General features: G+C 45.9%; 1 protein-coding gene across 3 annotated transcripts in view; it reads left to right on the top strand.

Moving 5' to 3' along the window:
* The first annotated feature begins 220 nt into the window (after window positions 1-220).
* Window positions 221-20,019, top strand: part of TNFRSF9 (TNF receptor superfamily member 9) — a 39,764-nt gene continuing 19,965 nt past the window's right edge. The window contains exons 1-12 of one of the 3 annotated variants that reach the window (XM_060625311.3): window positions 221-459; window positions 880-1,007; window positions 4,724-4,915; window positions 5,387-5,464; window positions 10,629-10,763; window positions 11,105-11,182; window positions 11,935-12,118; window positions 12,840-12,947; window positions 13,693-13,830; window positions 14,272-14,338; window positions 16,208-16,338; window positions 16,873-17,007. In XM_060625311.3, the coding sequence (XP_060481294.2) occupies window positions 12,004-12,118; window positions 12,840-12,947; window positions 13,693-13,830; window positions 14,272-14,338; window positions 16,208-16,338; window positions 16,873-17,007 (694 nt within the window). In that variant the 5' untranslated portion in view covers window positions 221-459; window positions 880-1,007; window positions 4,724-4,915; ... (2 more) ...; window positions 11,105-11,182; window positions 11,935-12,003. The remainder of the gene's footprint in view (window positions 460-879; window positions 1,008-4,723; window positions 4,916-5,386; window positions 5,465-10,628; window positions 10,764-11,104; window positions 11,183-11,934; window positions 12,119-12,839; window positions 12,948-13,692; window positions 13,831-14,271; window positions 14,339-16,207; window positions 16,339-16,872; window positions 17,008-20,019) is intronic. The other 2 variants (XR_013557727.2, XR_013557728.2) reach the window with 2 other exon arrangements.

A 20,019-nucleotide genomic window follows, 5' to 3' on the forward strand; every position in this document is an offset into this window, starting at 1 on the left:
CACCCATCCCACTGCCCGCCAGGAGCCGGAGGTCAGCGGCCCAGCCGCTGTGACGTCAGGCCCGCGGCCGGCGCCCGGGATTGGTCGGGCCGCGCCGCAGTGGGCGGGGCGCTGCGCGAGGGGGCGGGGCGGTCGGCCGTGTCCGAGGTCCGGGTCGCGCGTCCCGTTCCCTGTGGGCGGGCGGAAGTATCTGAGCGACCCTCCGGACACGGTGGGGTCACCGTCGCACCCTTGCGACACCGCGAACTTCCGGGGAAGGTTGCGGTCCGCGTAGGCGAGGCAGGAAGTTCACCCTTCCCGCCTCCTCAGCTCAGATTGGTTCCGGTGGCGGACGCCAGCGGGCGCGCGGGGTCACAGAGGGCTCCACGGCGGCTTTGGGGGAGCATCTGCGGAGCCCGGCGTCGGAATCGAGGCTGTGCCGCGCTCGCCTCGTTTGCTCTCACGTCTCTCCGGGTCTTGGTGGGAAACACTGCTCTGCTCTTAACTGGCATCTTACTGCTGGAAGAGACAGCAGGGTCTGATTGGGGCTTCAGTACTGGGTTATCAAAAGCGTTCAAACACCCCCCGTTTGTAAGACGTGAATAGGAACGCCCGCCCTTAGTTTGGTGAGGACCTAGTGAGATCTCACGTAAAAAAAGAGCTCAGAGGAATTGAAACGTGGCTGGTCCCTGCGGCGGTGCTTTAGTCCTGTTCTGCTGCAGTGTTTGCAGATTCCAGTGATCTTGGGATCACGGTGATCCGGGAGCCACGCCGATGTTTCTCTCACTGGTCAAAGTGATCAGCTACTCCTCCCAGCAGTACACGTGTGAATCTAGCAGAACCTTCTGACTCCTTGCTCCTGCCCTCTGACTGTATCCTGTATCCCTTTCTTTTCTCTAGCCCACTTAGTGCACGTGGGGGCCCCCACCGTGAAAACATTTCGGCAAGCTTTGGCACGCCCGCGTAGCGCTGTGGATCCGCTGGCTTCGGCCGTGCGCGCCCATGTAGGTGATGACAATCAATAGAAGGTATGCTCATGCGTTCAAATCCCTCCACACCGGGGTTCAGACATCTTCCAAATCTTTCACGTTCTTACCTTACTCTCCCTCATTCATTTTTTCTGTTCCTTGAACATGCGCTGTACTTTACCTCCTCCATGCTTTGGCATAACCCTCTAACTGGAATGCCATCTGCTTCCCACGCCAGCCTTTCAAGCCCCTCTCCATCCTGCAAAACCCCGTTCCCTTGTCAAGCGCTCCAGGAGAAGGTATATTCCCACAGCACTTTGTCCTCCTATTACAGAATCTGTAAGGCTGTACGGCCTTATCTTCCTTATGGGTATAAACGCCTTCCTTCCTCTGTAGGCTGTGAAGGCTGTTGGGATGGTGTCCTATCTAGATATGCCTCGCAAGGCAGCAAAATTCACTCATGAAGCATCTATTGAGTGCCTGTCCTGTGCCCAGCACTGCTCTGGGTGTCTGGGACGCAGCCGTGAAAAAAACACCTCCCCTATGATAGAGCTGATGTCCATGAGAGTGCGAGAAGACAGATAGTCAGCAATTGCATGGATGACTGTGGGTGCCAGGTGGCGATATGTGCTAGGAAGGCAAGTACAAGGGAGAGGAGATGGAGAATCACAGGGTGGCGCTCTTTTAGAGAGGAGGTGACCTGGGTAAGATGAGGGGACAAGTCACCTAGAAAGTGAGAGGGCAGGATCTGAGACGAGAGAGCAGCGAAGGCCCAGGAGTGGGAGTGCGGTCCATCCGTCCGAGAGGGGCAGGGAAGGCGGGCTTGAGGGAGGGGCAGGACACAAAGCAGGAGAAGTGACAGATCAGGTCCTGGGCACACTTGCATCAGACATTCAGTAGATGCTTGTGAGTTGAATTTATTGAATTGCTAAGGGATAGAGAATAATTTAATGACAGTAACAATGAAACTTGGAAATTGTTTGAGTGGTATAGACCTAGTAGGTGTACCTAAGTACCCACAACTTACGCACAGGTATGTTGGAGCTCTCATTTAGTGCAGCGTTATCGAATGGACAAAAAAATCTTTTTTTTTTCTTTTTTGTTTTCAAGAGAGGGAGCAAGTGAGTGAGGAGCAGAGAGAGAGAGACAGAGAGAGGGAGAACCCCAAGAGGGGCAGGGAGAGAGAGAAGCAGGGCTCACGTTCACCCAAAGTGGGAGTTGAACTCACAAATGTAAGATCATGACCTGAGCCCAAGTCAGATGCTTAACGACTGAGCCACCCAGGCGCCCCCGAAAATCTTAGTGAAAACCAATGGTTTATGAAGTGGCCCTCCATGATAATGGAAATTCCGGAAGAAAAGGAGGCAGGTTTTGTGAAGGAAGATATGGGTTGACATGTGAGTGGAATCATTTGGGAGACAATTCTGATCACCATTAAAAAGTTCAAAAGGAGGGGTGCCTGAGTGGCTCAGTCGGTTGAGCGTCCGACTTCAGCTCAGGTCATGATCTCACAGTCCGTGAGTTCGAGCCCCGCGTCGGGCTCTGTGCTGATGGCTCAGAGCCTGGAGCCTGCTTCCGATTCTGTGTCTCCCTCTCTTTCTGCCCCTTCCCCGCTCATGCTCTGTCTCCCTCTGTCTCAAAAATAAATAAAAACATTAAGAAAAAAAATTTAAAAAAAAAAAATAAAAAGTTCAAAAGGAAACCAAATCCATCCTCTGATGCCGTCTTGCTTTTGATTTGGAGGAAAAATACTTGTGTATCAGTTGACAGAAGTCGAGCTTAGGAAATAGTTGGATGTGTCTGTGTATTTGTTAATTATAGACGCACTCTCCTTCCCCAGGGCTAAGGGGAACGCTAGGGAGAGGAGGCCAGTACTCCACAGGCAGAAGCTGGCTTTCAGCAGAAAGTCATAAGCTTCAGGATAACCTTGCTTGTTGGGGTGACTTTTCTTTCATCATAGTTATCAGCTGCAGGCCACAAAACATTTCCCTCTAAGTGACCTGTGGCAGCTATCTCTCTCCAGTAGAATTTTCAAATGCAGACCACTTGCTTACTTAAGAAGCTTTGGTTCCATGCTCTTAAATTTTGAAAAGTTAACCTAGCTTCCTCCAAAACGTGGCTGCTATCGGTTCCAGCCTTCATCACATTTCTCGAGGTTGAAATTGACTGTCAGTTTATTGGCAATCCTTCACATCGATGAGATCAGATCAGATGTGGTTTCCGACTCAGCTCGCAAACCACTACGTCGGCAGTCTCAGGCTCCGTTGCTGAGTCAGATATCTTTGTGTTCATTCACAGGAACGAGTAGCTCCCGGGTTAGTCAGAGCCCTTGGCCAAATGTTAAGGGAGCCTGGGAATGAGAACACCTGGGCTCAGGCCTTGGCGTCTCCTTGCTCTAAAGGTGGCTGTCTGGTATGCTGAGAAAATGCATGTGCTCGAATTCCAGCCTGTCTGCGTTTGAGCCCAGCTCCCTCCATGCTAGCTGGTGATCCTGAACGAGTTCCCCGACCTGCTCCCTCCATGCTAGCTGGATGATCCTGAACGAGTTCCCCGACCCTCATGCCTCAGGACCCCCATATGAGTTAGGGCCCTCACTTCATAGAGTTAGGATCAAAGGAGGTAACAGAGGTGAAGCTAGAACGTTGGTCCGTAGTGGACACTCTGGTGCCGCCATTAACGCTTGGCTCAGTCACTTGAGTTCTCTCAACTTCTGTTTCTTTCACATTAGAAGAGTAACAGCAGCTCTTGCCTTGTAGACTCGTTAAGAGGCTACGTATTTAGTGTGCTGAGTAGAACATCAGCGACGCAGGCAGCAACCTGCCTGTTGTACTGACTGTTATTAAGTATTAGAAGACATTGATTTGTCAGTGTTGCAACCTGTCTAAATTCATTGGCGAAGGGCCCACAGGAGAGGAACACGGGAAGTGATAGACCATAAAAATGTGCCATCTTGATGGGGATGGTGAGGGATAGAAATTGTACAGATGGACCTTTTGCCTTAAGGTGCAGCCATAGGATCTGTATAAAGATTCGAAAGAAGAAAGAGGAAGAGCAAATTCCCAGAGCTAAAACCAAGCATTGAGTGTCTGTCTCAACACAAGACATGAAAGGCAGCAAGGAGGCCTTGTGCATAGAGGTTGTGATTCTGGGGTCCTCAGATGCCGGGGGGCACAGATAACATTCAGGGGTCTATGAAGCCGGACAGGGAAAATCACATCTTGTATTTTCACTAACCTCTAGCAGAAATCTAGTATTTCCCTCAATCTTGAATTTAAAAATCCTCATAAAGAAAAAAAATTTCTTTTAAAAAAAAAAAGGGGGCTCCTGGGTGGCTCAGTCGGTTGAGCATCCGACTTCGGCTCAGGTCGTGATCTCACAGTTCGTGAGTTTGAGCCCCGGGTCGGGCTCTGTGCTGATAGCTCGGAGCCTGGAGCCGGCTTCGGATTCTGCGTCCCCCCCCCCCTCTCTCTGCCCCACCCCTGCTTGTGCTCTGTCTCTCTCTGTCTTTCAAAAATGAATAAACATAAAAAAAATTTTTTTTGAATTTAAAAATCCTCAGAGCATAGCCAAGGGAGCGGAACCTATGATATTGCACCAGTAGAAATCAGTTATTTTCATATCACGTTATGGTTATTGCAGATACCCAAAAATACCATTTACACTCATGATTAATCTGTAATTAGGACAGGTATGTCTTAATGAAGGAATCCATCTATTACTATACGTTGCAAGTTGACTTTAAATTTTTTTTTTAACGTTTTATTTTATTTTTTGAGAGACAGAGACAGAGAGCAAGCAGGAGAGGGGCAGAGAGAGAGGGAGAATCCGAAGCCGGCTCCAGGCTCTTGAGCTGTCAGCACAGAGCCCCATGCGGGGCCCGAACCCACGCACGCGAGATCATGACCTGAGCCGAAGTCGGAGGCTCCATCGACTGAGCCATCCAGACAAGTTGGCTTTTTAAATATTTGGTGAGGGGCGCCTGGGTGGCTCAGTCGGTTAAGCGTCCGACTTCGGCTCAGGTCATGATCTCACATCTGTGGGTTCGAGCCCCACGTCAGGCTCTGTGCCGACAGCTCAGAGCCTGGAGTCTGTTTCGGATTCTGTGTCTCCCTCTCTCTCTGCCCCTCCCCTGTTCACGCTCTGTCTCTCTCTCTCTCTCGAAAATAAATAAACGTTAAAAAAAAAAAATTTTTTTTTTTAATAAATAAATAAATAAATATTTGGTGGGTATATTTCAAAACAACTGGTTTCCTCTGTAGTCCTTTGTATTATATTTTACAAACTTAAGGAGAGAATTCCATGAGGGGTCCACAAGCATAGAGTCCACAGGATTGAAGGGTACTGAGCACAGAACGGTTAAGAGTCCTTGTTAAGAGCAAGGGCTCCAGAGCCAGCCAGCCAGCCAGGTCTGAACCCTTTCTCTGTTCCTTCCCAGCCAGGTGCCATTGGGCAGCCTACCCGGGTTCTCCATGCTCCGGTTCTGTCATCTGTAAAGTAGGGACAGAGGCTGTTGGAAGGTATGATCGGCATGATCTATGTAAACGCATACAATAGAGCCTTGCAGGAGTGAGCCCGCAGCAAATGTTAGCGACCAGCACGAAAGCATCTTATGTGAGCCCCACGGAAGGGAAACTGTAAAACTTAGGCTGGGGTACACCCACCAGCATGATCTCACAAGGGAGAGGGAGGAAAACGTTAGGTCATGAAGAGGTAGGCAGACTATGAGACTGGAGTTAACAAACTCGTTTGTTCATTTACCCATTCATTCATTCATTCATTCGGCAAAGGTTTCTTGAATGCCTGCTTCGTGCCTCTCAATATTGTCACTGACGTTTGCGGGGCCTAGAGCAGGTGTAGAAATGGCACTCGCACACCGTGTCATATGTAAGAGTGACAAATCAAGCGGAAGACGTGTTAAATGTGTTCTGTTTTTCTACTCCAACAGAGAAGTCTTCAAAAAGAACAGAATACAAATATTATTGTTTTTATGTGACCAAGTTGGGAAAATATCAATGATGACTGAATTTAATTATTGCAGATGTCTGAATGTACTCTGATGGTCTGGAAATGTTTAAATGGGTGGTGAAGACACATAACTCGTAAATTACTATCTGTTTGCTCCATACAATTTCTTTCTCTTGCCTTCATTTCACTTGTTGAGAACGTCACATAATCCGTGCTTTGCTGACAGTACTGACTTGGAGGAGTAAAAGAATAAAATATAATTGTACTCGAAGAATACAGACTTTATATGCATGTAATGTAAATTGTAAATGTGAATATGCAGAATTTTTCAATTCACATTATTTTTTGTCTTCGAAAAGTTATTCTACTAAAAGCTTTAAAGTTATTAAAATAAAAATTATAATTGATACATGTCAAATATCTAAAATTATTTAAATATATCTGAGACTTTTAATTTTTGAAATGTAATTAAATTCCATTAAATATTTTTCACAGAAATTTAAACCTCTGCAATTCTGAGGTTCAATGTCCTTCTTGTTGATTTTAGTAAGGAACCAATATTAAAATTCTTTTCTTAAAAATGTTTATTTATTTATTTAAGTAAGCTCTGTGCCTCACATGGGGGCTCTGACTTCGGCTCAGGTCACAATCTCACGGTTCGTAGGTTTGAGCCCCGTGTCGGGCTCTGTGCCGACAGCTCGGAGCCTGGAGCCTTCTTCAGATGCTGTGTCTCCCTCTTTCTCTGTCCCTCCCCTGCTCGCGCTGTCTCTCTCTCTCTCAAAAATAAATCAAACATAAAAAAAATAATATGAATTAATGTCGCAATGGCTTCCTCAGACTTCGTGTGCGACTGTTACAAATCCTGTGCTGATTCACAAGGACTTTCAGAACTACAGGAACATAAATAGGACCAAGAAGATGGACACTTGGGACTTCTGGAAACTACACTGGCCACAATATTCTTGCAAAATAATAGATTATGTGGGAATCGGTTACGTGCCAGGTATTCGAGACGGATTTGGCTTTGCCGGTCGCAGCACGCTGGGGCTCGCTGTGTCTGCGCTCTGAGGCTAGTCACCCAGCACAGGGATGCTGTCACCATGTGATTCCAGGCCCTAGACCGAGAGCGGCGGGGAAGCGGTTATCTCGATGAGCTCAGAGAGTGTGTGCATCAGGTGAACTACAGAATCTGCCTATGACGTTTTTTATCAAAGAAGAATGTGGTGACACGAACGGCGGACAATTCCTTAAACATCGGAATCAATCTGTGCGGAGCCTTCAGTGGATTAATTCTGAAAATGGTGGATTTTGTGTAACATGAGCTGGTCAAGCTAGCCTTGAGAATCTTCTCTCTAGGTAAAGACTTTTGTGTCACTAGCGCCGCTTGAAACAGGGAGCTAACTGCTGTGCTGGGAAATGACAGACGTCACTTTCAGAGGAGGCAATGTGCCCACAGACTATCCAGAACGTAGCTCTGTGAGCAGCACTTAGTTAAATGAAAATATAGTCCAGTTAAATGTCATGCTGCAGCGTTAAACCCAGACAGAGCACCACATGTAAATGAGGAGGTCACCTGGTTAGATCGTGACTTTGAAAGTGTTAGGTGATCAGCAGTGTCATTTTTATGCGGTCTGAAACTCCCACGGGGCGAACTCTGATGAAGTCGCTGCAGGGGATCCCACAATGACCACAGGTAAAGTGGCTTTTGGAGGACTCTCAGACTCTGGGAATAAATTCTGTAGACAGCCCGTGCATTTTCCTTCTCTTGCTACTTGCCCTGGTTGCTTTACAGATGATCAGCATGGGAAACTGGGGGAGGGAAATTTTAAAGTCGTAAGTCACATAATAACAGCTCCTTTCTTCTTGAGAACTATGTGCCAGGCACTGAGCTAGGTACTTCATGTTCAATGTCTCATTTAGTCCTCACTAGATAAGGATGAAGTACAGCGTTATTGTATCTGTAAGACGTGATTGGAAAAATTGACTCACAGAGGTTAAGAAATTTAGCCAAGGTCGTATGACCATCAATTGCAGAGCCTCGATTCAATCCAAGCCAGTCTGATGGCAAAGCTTGGGCTCTTAAGCAGCTGCCATACTCTACTGGTCCCATTATGTGGAGGACAGTGTGTGTGTGTGTGGGGGGGGGGGGGGTACATAATAAAATTGGACTAAGGGTAGCAAATGAAAACCACAATGAAATGCCACCTACCAGGATGACTATAACAAAAAAATTTTAACTAAAAATAGGGGCGCCTGGGTGGCTTAGTCGGTTAAGTGTCTGACTTTGGCTCAGGTCATGATCTCATAGTTTGTGAGTGTGAGCCCCACGTCGGGTTCTGTGCTGACAGCTTGGGGCCTGGAGTCTCCCTCTCTCCCTGCCCCTCCCCTGCTTGCACTCTGTCTCTGTCTCTCTCAAAGAATAAATAAACATTAAAAATTTTTTTTTAATTTTTTTAATGTTTATTAATTATTGACAGAGAGAGCATGAGTGGGGGAGGGGCAGAGAGAGAGGGAGACACAGAATCCGAAGCAGGCTCCAGGCCCCGAGCTGTCAGCACAGAGCCCGACGCGAGGCTAGAACTCACGGACCGCGAGATCGTGACCTGAGCCGAAGTCGGATGCTCAACCGACTGAGCCGCCCAGGCGCCCCTAAAAAATTTTTTTTACGCTTAAAAAACCAAACAGAGGGCACATGGGTGGCTCAGTCGGTTGAGCATCCGACTCGATTTCAGCTCAGGTCATGATTCCAGGGTGGTGGGATTGAGCCCTGCGTCAGGCTCCGCACTGAATTTAAGATTCTCTCTCTCTCTCCCTCTGCCCTCCCCGCTTCCCCCACCCCTCGAGCATGTTCTCACTCTCTCTCTCTCTAAAATAAAAAATTTTTAAAAATTCACGGAAAAATAACAAGTGCTAGCAAGGCTGTGGAGAAATTGGAATCCTACGCACTGCTGGTGGGGGATATATAATGATGCAGCTGCCGGAGAAAAGAGTCTGGCAATTCCTCAAAAAGTGAAACAGAATTACCATACAATGCAGCAATTTCACGCCTAGGTATGCACCCGGGAACTGAAAACCTACCCGGACAAAAACGTGTAGGCAAATATTCATGGCAACATTATTCATCGTAGTCAAAAGTGGAACAATTCAAATGTCCATCGACTGATGAATGGCTAGACGACATGCGGACCTCGGTGCGGCGGAATATTATGCAGCAGTGAAAAAGAATGAAGTTCTGATTCACGCAAGGACGTGAGTAAACATGCTAAGCGAGAGAAGCCTGATGCAAAAGACGAGACACTGTATGATTCTGTGAACAGGGAGCATCTAGAACGGGCAGATTCACAGAGACAGAAAACAGATTGGCGGTTACCAGGGTACGCTGGGGAGTGACTGACGGCTCATGTGTATCTTTTTGGAGGGATGAAAATGTTCTGGATTTATATGCTGATGATAGTTGCAAAATCTAGTGAATGTACCAAAATGCACTGAAATATACACTTTAGTGAAATTTGGGGCACCTGCATGGCTCGGTCGGTTGAGTGGCCAACTCTTGGTTTTGGCTCAGGTCATGATCTCACGCTCATGAGACAAGCACCGTGACGGGCTCTGCGCTGACAGCGTGGAGCCTGCTTGGGATTCTCTCTCCCCCTCTCTCTGCCCTCCCCCGCTTGAACTGTCTCTCTCTCTCAAAATAAATAAAAACTAATAATAAAGCAAAATAGTGAAATTTATGTTATTTGAGGTATATCTTAATTAATTTACTTTTTAATGTTTATTTATTTTTGAGAGAAAGAGACAGAAACAGAGTGTGAGCGGCGGAGGGGCAGAGAGAGAGAGGGAGACACAGAATCCGAAGCACGCTCCAGGCTCCGAGCTGTCAGCGCAGAGCCTGATGCGGGGCTCGAACTCACGAACTGTGAGATCATGATCTGAGCAGAAGGCGGACGCTTAACCAGCTGAGCCCCCCCAGGCGCCCCGTTAATTTTTTTAAACGGGGACTTCAGATCAGGTCTCAGAGGTCCTTGAATATTGGGCCATCTGGACCATGGGATCCAGGTTTTCTTTCCACTTTGTTTTGTTTTGTGGACAACAGGGAGCCACTGAAAGTTTCTAAGGAGCACGGTGGCATGATGGGAGTCGTGGAAACGTGCAAAGTGCTTAGCACATAGCAAGTGTTTACTAAGCATTAGCTCCCTCCTCTCCCTCTTCATACCCCATCTCTCCTGGGGGGAGACACCAAGCCCCCATGTCTCCTGGGGGGAAATAGTTCTTTTCTGTTTGGATCCTAACAGAAAACCATCTGTTTTCGTTGAAACCACTCTTGCTCTACAGTTCCCTTGGTTGTCTTCCTGAGGGCCCCTAGCCTCTCGATACTGGACAGGTTCTTCTTAGTATCTCTGGAACACCCTCCTCCTCTTCCTCCTGCCTGACCACCTCCTCCACCTCTCCTTCCCCTGCTCTCCCCTTCCTCTTCTTCCATTTGGAAAACAAAAACTGATATAATGGTTTTCTGAAAAACCCTCGTAGCTCTCAACTTTACCCAAAGTCATCCGCCATATAAGTTCCATGCTATTTCTCCCTCCTCCTTCCCGCATCTCACCCACACAGCAAGGAGCGCAGTAGAAAGGGATCAGGTTGACCTGGGTTCTAATCCTGGCTCCCCGTCCTGCTGACGGTCTGGCCAGACTCATAGGCTCAATGTTCTCATTTGCATAGTGCCGTTCTAATAATGATGATGATATCAACTCCTGGGGGTCTTCTGAGGACCGTATTCATTAAAGGGCTTATGCGATGCCTGGTACATCAGCGCACTCAATGAGTTATAGCTATAGAATCATCATGATTATACAGGTAAGAGGTAGGGTATGGCGAAAGTGCTGGTATTTATCTAAGAGGTGGGCTTCATCCCTAACACCTCAAAGATGTTCGGGACCCATTAAAGGTTTTGACATGGAAGATTCTTTTAAAAAATGACAAAACCCTTTTCCCAAAGTCATCAGAGAGATGTCCTAACAGTAGAGAGCTGCTTCCAAGAAACGGCTTGAAGTGCCATTATCAAGTGGGGACGGGGGCTCTAGGGGATTTTGGGGTCAGCAAATATCAAGTGAGCAACCTCACAGAGTTGTGGCGGGGATTTCCCACAAGGCCCCGCCCCCGGCTGAGTCACCAAACTCTTGGGTTTGACCTGGCAGCTCTCGTCAAGAGTCAGAACCTCGCAGCTCTGAAAGATCAAGGAGTGGAAAGTTCTTCACCAGCCCTGAGATCTCAAGGTCTGTCCGTTTGGGGCAGTCGGGGGAATGGAGTCGGGGTGGGGATAGAGGCTTTATTCTGTTTCTTCAGGTCTAGACTTTTTTCCTTCCAACTTCTAATAACTGTTGATCCATAGCCTATTACATAAGGACCAAGAACCTGGCCTCAGGAGATTTCATTCTTCTGAGCTTTGTTACTATATGAGCTTCAGACCTCAAAATGGGCAAATACATGTCTATTAAGAAAATATGATAATCAGCTGAGCAGAGAGGTGCTTCAACATTTTAGCGATTCGGTGTTGAGATTTTCACGTATTGTTCTGACAAGGGGGGGAGAGTAATAATGAGATGCCTTCCCACTGAGCTGAACTGTCAGATATGACTGCAGATTGTCGACTGACAGATTGTCATTTTAAGAACTCTGTCTCAGAGGCAGCAAGCAGCTGGCATTGTTGAAATCTGGACGTCAGTGCTAAGTGTCTATGAAAGTCCCCAAAAGTTCTTGCTATTGCTATTTCTGCATTTTGGCAAAATATGTTGGAAAGTGTGCTCTTAGACTTTGGCCAGCCTGCACAAAGCTGTGTGTGTAGTCAGGCCTGTCTGGTCGTAGACACGTCTATGAATTCGCCACCTTTTCCATAATATTCCATCAGTGATTGTTTCGGAAAAACCCCAAGTTACGGTCTTATGGAATTGCAATGGTAATGGTCCAAATGTAGGTAATTCTAAAAAGGAGAAACCATCTCATTCTTGAAATGTTTTACCTTTTGCAGAGTGGTATTTGCGAAACCAGCTACTTTGGCTAAAATCCTTCTGTAATCTGCCTTGCTTGTATCCCATCTATGCAAGATTTCATCATGGGCAGTGGCTATTACAACATATTGGCTACCGTGTTGTTGGTCATGAATTTTGAGAGGACGAGACCAATGCAGGATTCTTGTAGCAAATGCCCAGCAGGTAAGAACCAAATTAGCATGTGTGTTTGATCTATTCTGTTGAACACCGTGGTTCGGTTAGTCTAGTAGTCAGGGCTAATGAGCTCTGTTTCAATGATGTTGTATTAATTGATTTACAAATATTTCTTGGATGCTACATTTTAGCTGGGTGGACATACCAGCCATGTCACTTATTCTCTTGTGCCCCAGCTTTGTCCTCTGGGGATAATAAAAGATCCTATCTCCCAGCTTTGCTGGGAAGATCATATGACAGGTTGTGAACAGTGCGTGGCACATGGCAAGACCTTGGTAAGTGTCAGCCTTATCTGTAAGGATCTGTGTTCAGCAGGGGGCACAGCAGGGCATAAGCCATGGCAGGAGGCTTCACAGAGTAGGGAAGAGCAGACCCACGAACGTTGTTAGTATCCTGATCCCCTGAATCGGTCGTATTGGTCTCCAGGGTCCATCGAGAGATATCATTGTTTTTTGTTCAGCAGAGGAAGGAAACTGCTCTTTCTGTTGGTTTCTTTGTTGCGATATCCACACTTCGTTTAGTTGTAGCTCTGTGGCTATGCTAAGGGCCATACTGCAGTTCTAGAAAGTCCACCAAAAGAAAGTGTATGGCTGCACCAGCCAGAGACGAGAATCATTGTTTCGTATTCTCGTTTTCCTGTCAACGTCACGATACTTCGGGTGATGCCTGTCCGTTGTCCAACACGTACAGCCATTACCTACCTTCCTAGGTACTTTCTGTGAGAAAAACAAGGATCACATCTGCATTGCTTGCCCTTCAAATAGTTTCTCCAGCACCAGTGGACAGAGGGCCTGTGACATATGCAGGCAGTGTGAAGGTAAGATTCAAAAGATGTATTGTTGGGGCTCCTGGGTTGCTCAGTCGGCTGAGAGTCCGACTTCGGCTCGGGTCATGATCTCGCGGTCTGTGAGTTCGAGCCCCGCGTCGGGCTCTGTGCTGATGGCTCAGAGCCTGGAGCCTGCTTGGGATTCTGTGCCTCCCTCTCTCTCTCTCTGCCCCTCCCCCACTCATGCTCTGTCTCTGTCTCAGAAATAAACACTAAAAAAAAAAAAAAAGATGTATTGTTTACCCGGACCTGTGTGGGGAAGACAGGTTCTTATTCCCTAGTGTATTGATTTCGATGGAAAGTGTTAAGTGTTAAATAGGCTGGTTCCTTTGTCAAAAGGCAAGTCCAGTAAAATAATTCACTGTAAAAGCAGTAATTTGTGGATTGAGATTTTAAATATTAGAGGAAACACATGTCTGACAAGAGAGAAGCTTTTAATTGGGAAGATGTAAAAATGTCTTCTGTAGAGATTTAAAAAGAAACTTTATACTTGAAGGTCATTAGGAACATTGTAAATAGAGTGAGCATGTGCTTTTTTTTTTTGTTTTTGGTTTTGTTTTGTTTTGTTTTTTTGCCTTGTTTTGTTTTTGTTTTTGTTTTTGTTTTTGTTTTTGTTTTTTGGGTTTGTTTGTTTTTGAGCATGGTTTTTTGTTTGTTTGTTTTTTAAATCACAGAACATAAATTTTCTTCCTGGGTTCAGAGGTCAAGTGTAATGTAACACTGGGAAACTTTGTAGGTGTTTTCAGGACCAAGAAAATGTGTTCCCCCACCAGCAATGCAGAGTGTGAGTGCATCTCAGGATTCCACTGCTTGGGGGAAAGATGTACCATGTGTGAGCAGGATTGTAAACAAGGTCAAGAATTAACCAAAGAAGGTAAGTTCACTCTTCCTCAATCTAGTGCAAGTCTGTTCTCCAGATGTATGTCATTGATTTAGGTCTTGGTCCTTTGAATATAAAGTAGAACATAGATTAGTAGAAACTTAAAGTAACACGCAATGAACCACTGAGTCAAGTCTATGATGTTTACAAAATTATTTTGCAATCAATGGAGAAAACTTGAAGTTTCAACATTTGTTATTCACCAGGATTATGTATTTTCATACATTCTCTACATATATATAAAATCCTCTCTGTACAATTAGGATGAAAATTTTAATCATCTTGGGGGTTCGTTTCCAGGAGCATTGTTGAACAATCTGTGTAGATTGTACTAAGTTAATGCCTTTATTATTATGTAATTATGTTCATCTCAGAGAGAGCTATAAAATCATGAAAATATTCCCTTTCTTATTGTTGCTTTAATTTTTATGGAAGGTTGTAAAGACTGCTGCTTTGGGACATTTAATGATCAGAAACATGGGATCTGTCGACCCTGGACAAAGTATGTATAATTTCCTTTTGCTTTCAAAATAAAAAATCTGGGTTAAACTTTTTGGTTTTTTTTTTTAATGTTTATTCATTTTTGAGAGAGACAGAGCCAGAGTGTGAGCGGGGGAGGGACAGAGAGAGAGAGAGGCACACACACAGAATCCGAAGCAGGCTCCAGGCTCTGAGCCATCAGCACAGAGCCCGACGCGGGTCTCGAACTCAAGTACCGCGAGATCATGACCTGAGCCGAAGTCGGCCGCTCAACCGACTGAGCCACCCAGGCGCCCCTCTGGGTTAACCTTTTTTTTTTTTTAATTTTTTTTTAACATTTATTTATTTTTGAGACAGAGAAAGAGAGAGAGCATGAACAGGGAGGGTCAGAGAAAGAGGGAGACACAGAATCTGAAACAGGCTCCAGGCTCTGAGCTGTCAGCACAGAGCCTGACACGGGGCTCGAACCCACGGACTGTGAGATCATGACCTGAGCCGAAGTCGGACGCTCAACCGACTGAGCCACCCAGGCGCCCCTCTGGGTTAACCTTTTTAAAGAAAAAGAATGTTTTCACTGAAGCTTTTAAAAAATCTATCCAGTATACAGGGGCGCCTGACTAGCTCAGTTGGTGGAGCGCGTGACTCCTGACCTCAGTGTTGTGAGTTCAAGCCTTTACGTGGCCTTGGAGCCTACTTAAAAAATCTATCAAGTATAGGTATAGAAGGACATATGAATAGACAGCATGGGAGCAGCATGAGGTAATAGTGATTTGATGCACAAAGTGGGCATTTTCTCCAGAAGCAACGCCCAGAGCATTTAGCTCAGATTTGCTGGAACTTTGTTACTATCAGCCCCTCAGCCCCAGCTGTTCTGTTGCCTTCCAATCTCTTTGCTGCCTCTTACTTTCCTCATCGATCAGCCCTTCTTCAAGTACAATGCCAGCACTGAGAATTGTACAGGAAGGGTAAAGTGTATTTCCTACCCCCAAAAACATAACATCTACCTGGACAGACACGACCATCACAGAAGTAAGACAGCCAACAGCATACATGAGAATATGCTTGTTGCCTTGTGTGATCAGGACCAGAGCTACTCAAATTGTGGTCCGTGGACAGGTGCTGACCTACAGACAGTTGGTTGTCTGTCCGTGGCAAGAACACTGCACACATTAAGAATAAGCGTGTAGAGGGGCGCCTGGGTGTCTCAGTCGGTTGACCGTCCGACTTCGGCTCAGGTCATGATCTCGTGCTCCGTGAGTGCAAGCCCCGCGTCGGGCTCTGTGCTGACAGCTCAGAGCCTGGAGCCTGCTTCGGATTCTGTGTCTCCCTCTCTCTCTCTGGCCCTCCCCCCGTTCATGCTGGGGCACCTGGGTGGCTCAGTTGGTTAAGCGGCCGACTTCAGCTCAGGTCATGATCTCGCGGTCCTTGGGTCCAAGCCCCATGTGAGGCTCTGTGCTGACAGCTCGGAGCCTGGAACATACTTCAGATTCTGTGTCTCCCTCTCTCTCTGACCCTCCCCCACTCATGCTCTGTCTCTCTCAAAAATAAATAAAGATTAAAAAACTAAAAACAATAAATAAATAAAAGGAAATGGAGGGTGAGAAACTAACCAGTCCCAATAGTGAACCAAGCTGTCATGGGACAAGGCTCCGCAGCCTGGGAAGAAAGAAGAATCCAGTTAGGTGGGTAGAATAGGATCAACTACGGAGAGCCGTAAAAGCTGCAGGAAGCCAGCCAGCCAAATGGGCATTTTCCACAATACCTTTATGAATCAAGACCCACACAGCTTCGTCACTAGGCTGCTTTATTGGATGGGAGATGTCAGTATTTTTAAAGAGAATGATCTGTACCTAAATTAATTCTCTGAACTCTTTTCATTGGACCGTCTAAGCTGTTCGTTGGATGGCAAGTCTGTACTTGTGAACGGGACGAAGGAACGTGATGTGCTATGCGGACCAGCTTCGTCCGACATCTTTCCACGTACAACCTCTGCCACCATACCCGCCCCTGCAAGAGATCCAGGTAGCTGACTCCTTGCTATTAAATCGGAGGGAATGTATTATGGCTCTTCCGATAGGAATCGAAGTCGCCCCAGTGCCATGATGTCTCACATCTCTGCCTGCAACAGGCACCTCCTCCGTGCCTCCCTTCTTGTATCCTGGCATCTAGAAGCCCACCGGTTTTCTTCAAGTGTTTGTCATGCAGTTTGACACACACCTTAGTAAGCAGAGCGAGGTGAGACTTGACCCAGACAAACACCTCACCTTTGATAATGCGAAATAAAGGCGGCTATGGACTCCCATATTTTCTATATTCTAGAGAAGCCAAAGCACTTAATGTGTGTGGGCCTCTAGGAAAATTACTTAGGTTTTTAAAAAGAGGTCTCTTATACGCAGGCAAGTTGATCAGGTTGGCTGGTTCGAGATGTCCAAGGTACCACTTGTCTTTGCGAATGGGGGTTTACCGATGTAACCTATACCTATGTAGATATGAGCATGTTTGCAAAACTGTGTATCTGCATGCATTTTGCATTTTTCCTTTTGCTCTTTTTTGAAGGTCCTACCTCCCAGATCCTCGTCGTCTTCCTTGCGCTGATGTCAGCTGCCGTGCTGTTCCTGGTGTTCTTTCTGGCACTCTGTTTCTCTATTGTTAAACACAGCAGAAAGAAACTCCTGTATTTATTCAAACGACGTAAGACCAACACAATTGTATTTGTTATGAGCTCTTTGGAGGCAAGAGTGTTTATAGCAGAAAGGAAAAGTTTCTTTTTGGGGGGTTAGTACAGCACAATGGTTTCGAGCAGGGGCAATTTGGCAATTTGGCAACGTCTAGAGACAGTTTGGGTGGTCACAACCTTGAGGGGGTGGAGGGCAGCTGGTGAAAGGAGTCAGGGAGGCTGCTAAAATCCCACAACGCACGGGAAAACAGAGTTATCCCCCCTCAGCTCTTACCAAAACCTCTGATTTAAAGAATTATCCTTCCCACCTTCAGCCCCGGTTACAATGGAGTTCTTTATAAAAATGCTTCGGGAGAGTAGTGATGGGCAATTGGTGAGATGCGATGAACTGTAATCCATTTTTTAAGGTTTTAGGTCGTTTACACAAACTTTCTGTTTTGAAATAACCATAGGTGTACGGGACGTTGTAAAGACAGTACAGAAAAGTCTCGCGTGCCATTCATGGGGTTGCATCGTCCGTAACCGTAGCACAATATCCGAACCGGGCAGTTGACATTGGCGTGTCGTGGGTGCACAGCTGTCTGTCACCTGATCACACGCGTGGACTGGCATAAACTCTGGCACAATCAATACAGAACTGTCCCCTCCCCGCGAGGATCCCCATCCTGCAGGTCCCCTGTGGTCACATCCGCTTCCTCCCCCCGCCCCAACTCCTGGCAGTCACGAGTCTATTTCCTACACCCGACACTCTAAGAAGGTGATATAGATAGAAGCATGCAATATAATAAATGGATTATAAGCGTGTGACCTTTTAAGAATGGATTTTTTTCACTCAGGTCGATGTCCCTGAGATCCCGGTATAATGTGCTTCCACAGTGGCCTTTTTTTTTGTTTTTCCTTTACCATCGACCAGCATTCCGTGGCATCATCGAACCTCGGTTTGTTTGACCATTCACCTACTGAGACACATTTTGGTCGTTCCAGTTTCTCACTATTGCATGTAAAGTCTTTGTGAGTAATCGCGCTCAAGTTTCGCGCGGACTTACATTTTCGTGTCTCTGGCATAAATGCCCAGGAGGGCAATTTCTGGGTCATATGGTAGGCGTATGTTTGTTGTTTGAAGAAACTGCCCAACTATTTTCCAGAGGAGTCGTGCCCTTTGACATTGCACCAGCGGTGTGAGTGATCACGTCTCCTCATCCTTAGCAGCATTTCGCGCAGCCACGGTGTCTTACGCGGCTTTTCGAAGAGGCCTACGGTGGTGGATTACTTTGGTCTTCAGTTGCCTTGCCCTAGGGAGCGAACAAACATCTTTTCATGTACTGACTTTCCATCTGTGCGTTTTCCTCAGCGAAAGGTTCCTTCATGCCTTTGGTCTGCTTTCCGATTGGACTTTTGTTTGCCTGTCTTACTGTTGACGTTTGAGAGTTCTTCATATCTTCTAGATGAGTCCTTCGTCAGGTGTGTGGTTTCATTGTTTGGCCCCACTCTGCAGCTCGCCTTTTCTTCCTCTTCCCAGGGTCTTCTGCAGAGAAAAAGGTTTTACTTTACTTTTATTTTTTTAAAGATTTTATTTTTAAGTCATCGCGACACCCAACGTGGGACCCCAACTCACAACCCTGAGGTCAAGAGTCGCGTGCTCCACCGACTGAGCCAGCCAGGTGCCCCTAGAGAGAAAGCTTTTAATTTCGATACATCCAACTTGCCAGGTTTTTTTGTTTTGTTTTGTTTTGTTTTAATTTATGGAGTCATGTCTGAGAACTCTTCAAGTTCTGGATCGCAAAGATTTTTATTTTCTCCTGTGTCATCTTCTAAATGTTTTACATTGAAATCCATGGTTTAATTTTAGCTAAGTGCTATATCAGGTGTGAAAGGTTTACGTCAAGACTTTTTTCAGTGTTACTTATTCACTTATTTAGCTACTTACTTTGCCTGGGGATGTCCACTTGCTCCCGTATCATTTGTTAAAAGCATCCATCCTTCTTCACTGAATTGCTTTTGTGACTTGGTCAAAAAATCAGTCGGCCGTACTTGTGTGGGTGCTATTTCTGGTTTCTGTCTTTCGTTCCACTGATCTGTGTGTTTATTCCCTGCCCATACCACACAGTCTTGATTACAGCAGGTATAAAACAAGTTTTGAGTTTAGGTAGAGGGTCGGTGGAGTCTTGCCACTTTAGTCTCCTTTTTAAAAATTGTTTCGGCTGTCCTAGTTCCTTCTCATTGCCATATAAATTTTAGGACAATCTTATCTGTATCTACAAAAAAGTCAGCTGGGATTCTGAAAGCAGTTGTGTTCAGCCCGTATATTAATTTGGTGGGAACTGATGTCTTTACTAGGTAAAGTGTTCCAGGGCAACAAAATGTGTCTCTCCAATTTATGTATATTTTCTTTTATTTTTTATCAGCATTGTGTGGTTTTCAGCACAGAAGTCCTGTACATATTTGGATAACTTTAGGCCTTAGCATTTAAAGTTTCTGAACAATTGCAAGTGGTCTTGTATCTTAAATTTCGGTTTCCACCTCTTCATTGCTACTATTATCAGAATACAGTTGATTTTTGTAACTTGATCTAATATTCTGATTTTGTTGAACTCACTAATTTGTCATGGGAGGAGTTTGTGAATTCCCGGGGATTTTACATGGACCATAATGTCATCTGCAAATAGAGACAGTTTTATTTTTTCCTTTCCAAACTGTATGTCTTTTTTTTTTCTTGACTTACTGTGCTGACTAGAACCTGTTTTTTCTTTTTCAATTTTTTATTTTTTTTTAAATTTTTTTTCAACGTTTTTTATTTATTTTTGGGACAGAGAGAGACAGAGCATGAACGGGGGAGGGGCAGAGAGAGAGGGAGACACAGAATCGGAAACAGGCTCCAGGCTCCGAGCCATCAGTCCAGAGCCTGACGCGGGGCTTGAACTCATGGACCGCGAGATCGCGACCTGGCTGAAGTCGGACGCTTAACCGACTGCACCACCCAGGCGCCCCTTTTTTCAATTTTTTAAATATTTACTTAGTTGAGAGAG

This window comes from Panthera onca, chromosome C1 (assembly GCF_046562875.1).
Source record: "Panthera onca isolate mPanOnc1 chromosome C1, mPanOnc1 haplotype 2, whole genome shotgun sequence".
In the NCBI taxonomy this organism is placed as follows: Eukaryota; Metazoa; Chordata; class Mammalia; order Carnivora; family Felidae; genus Panthera; species Panthera onca.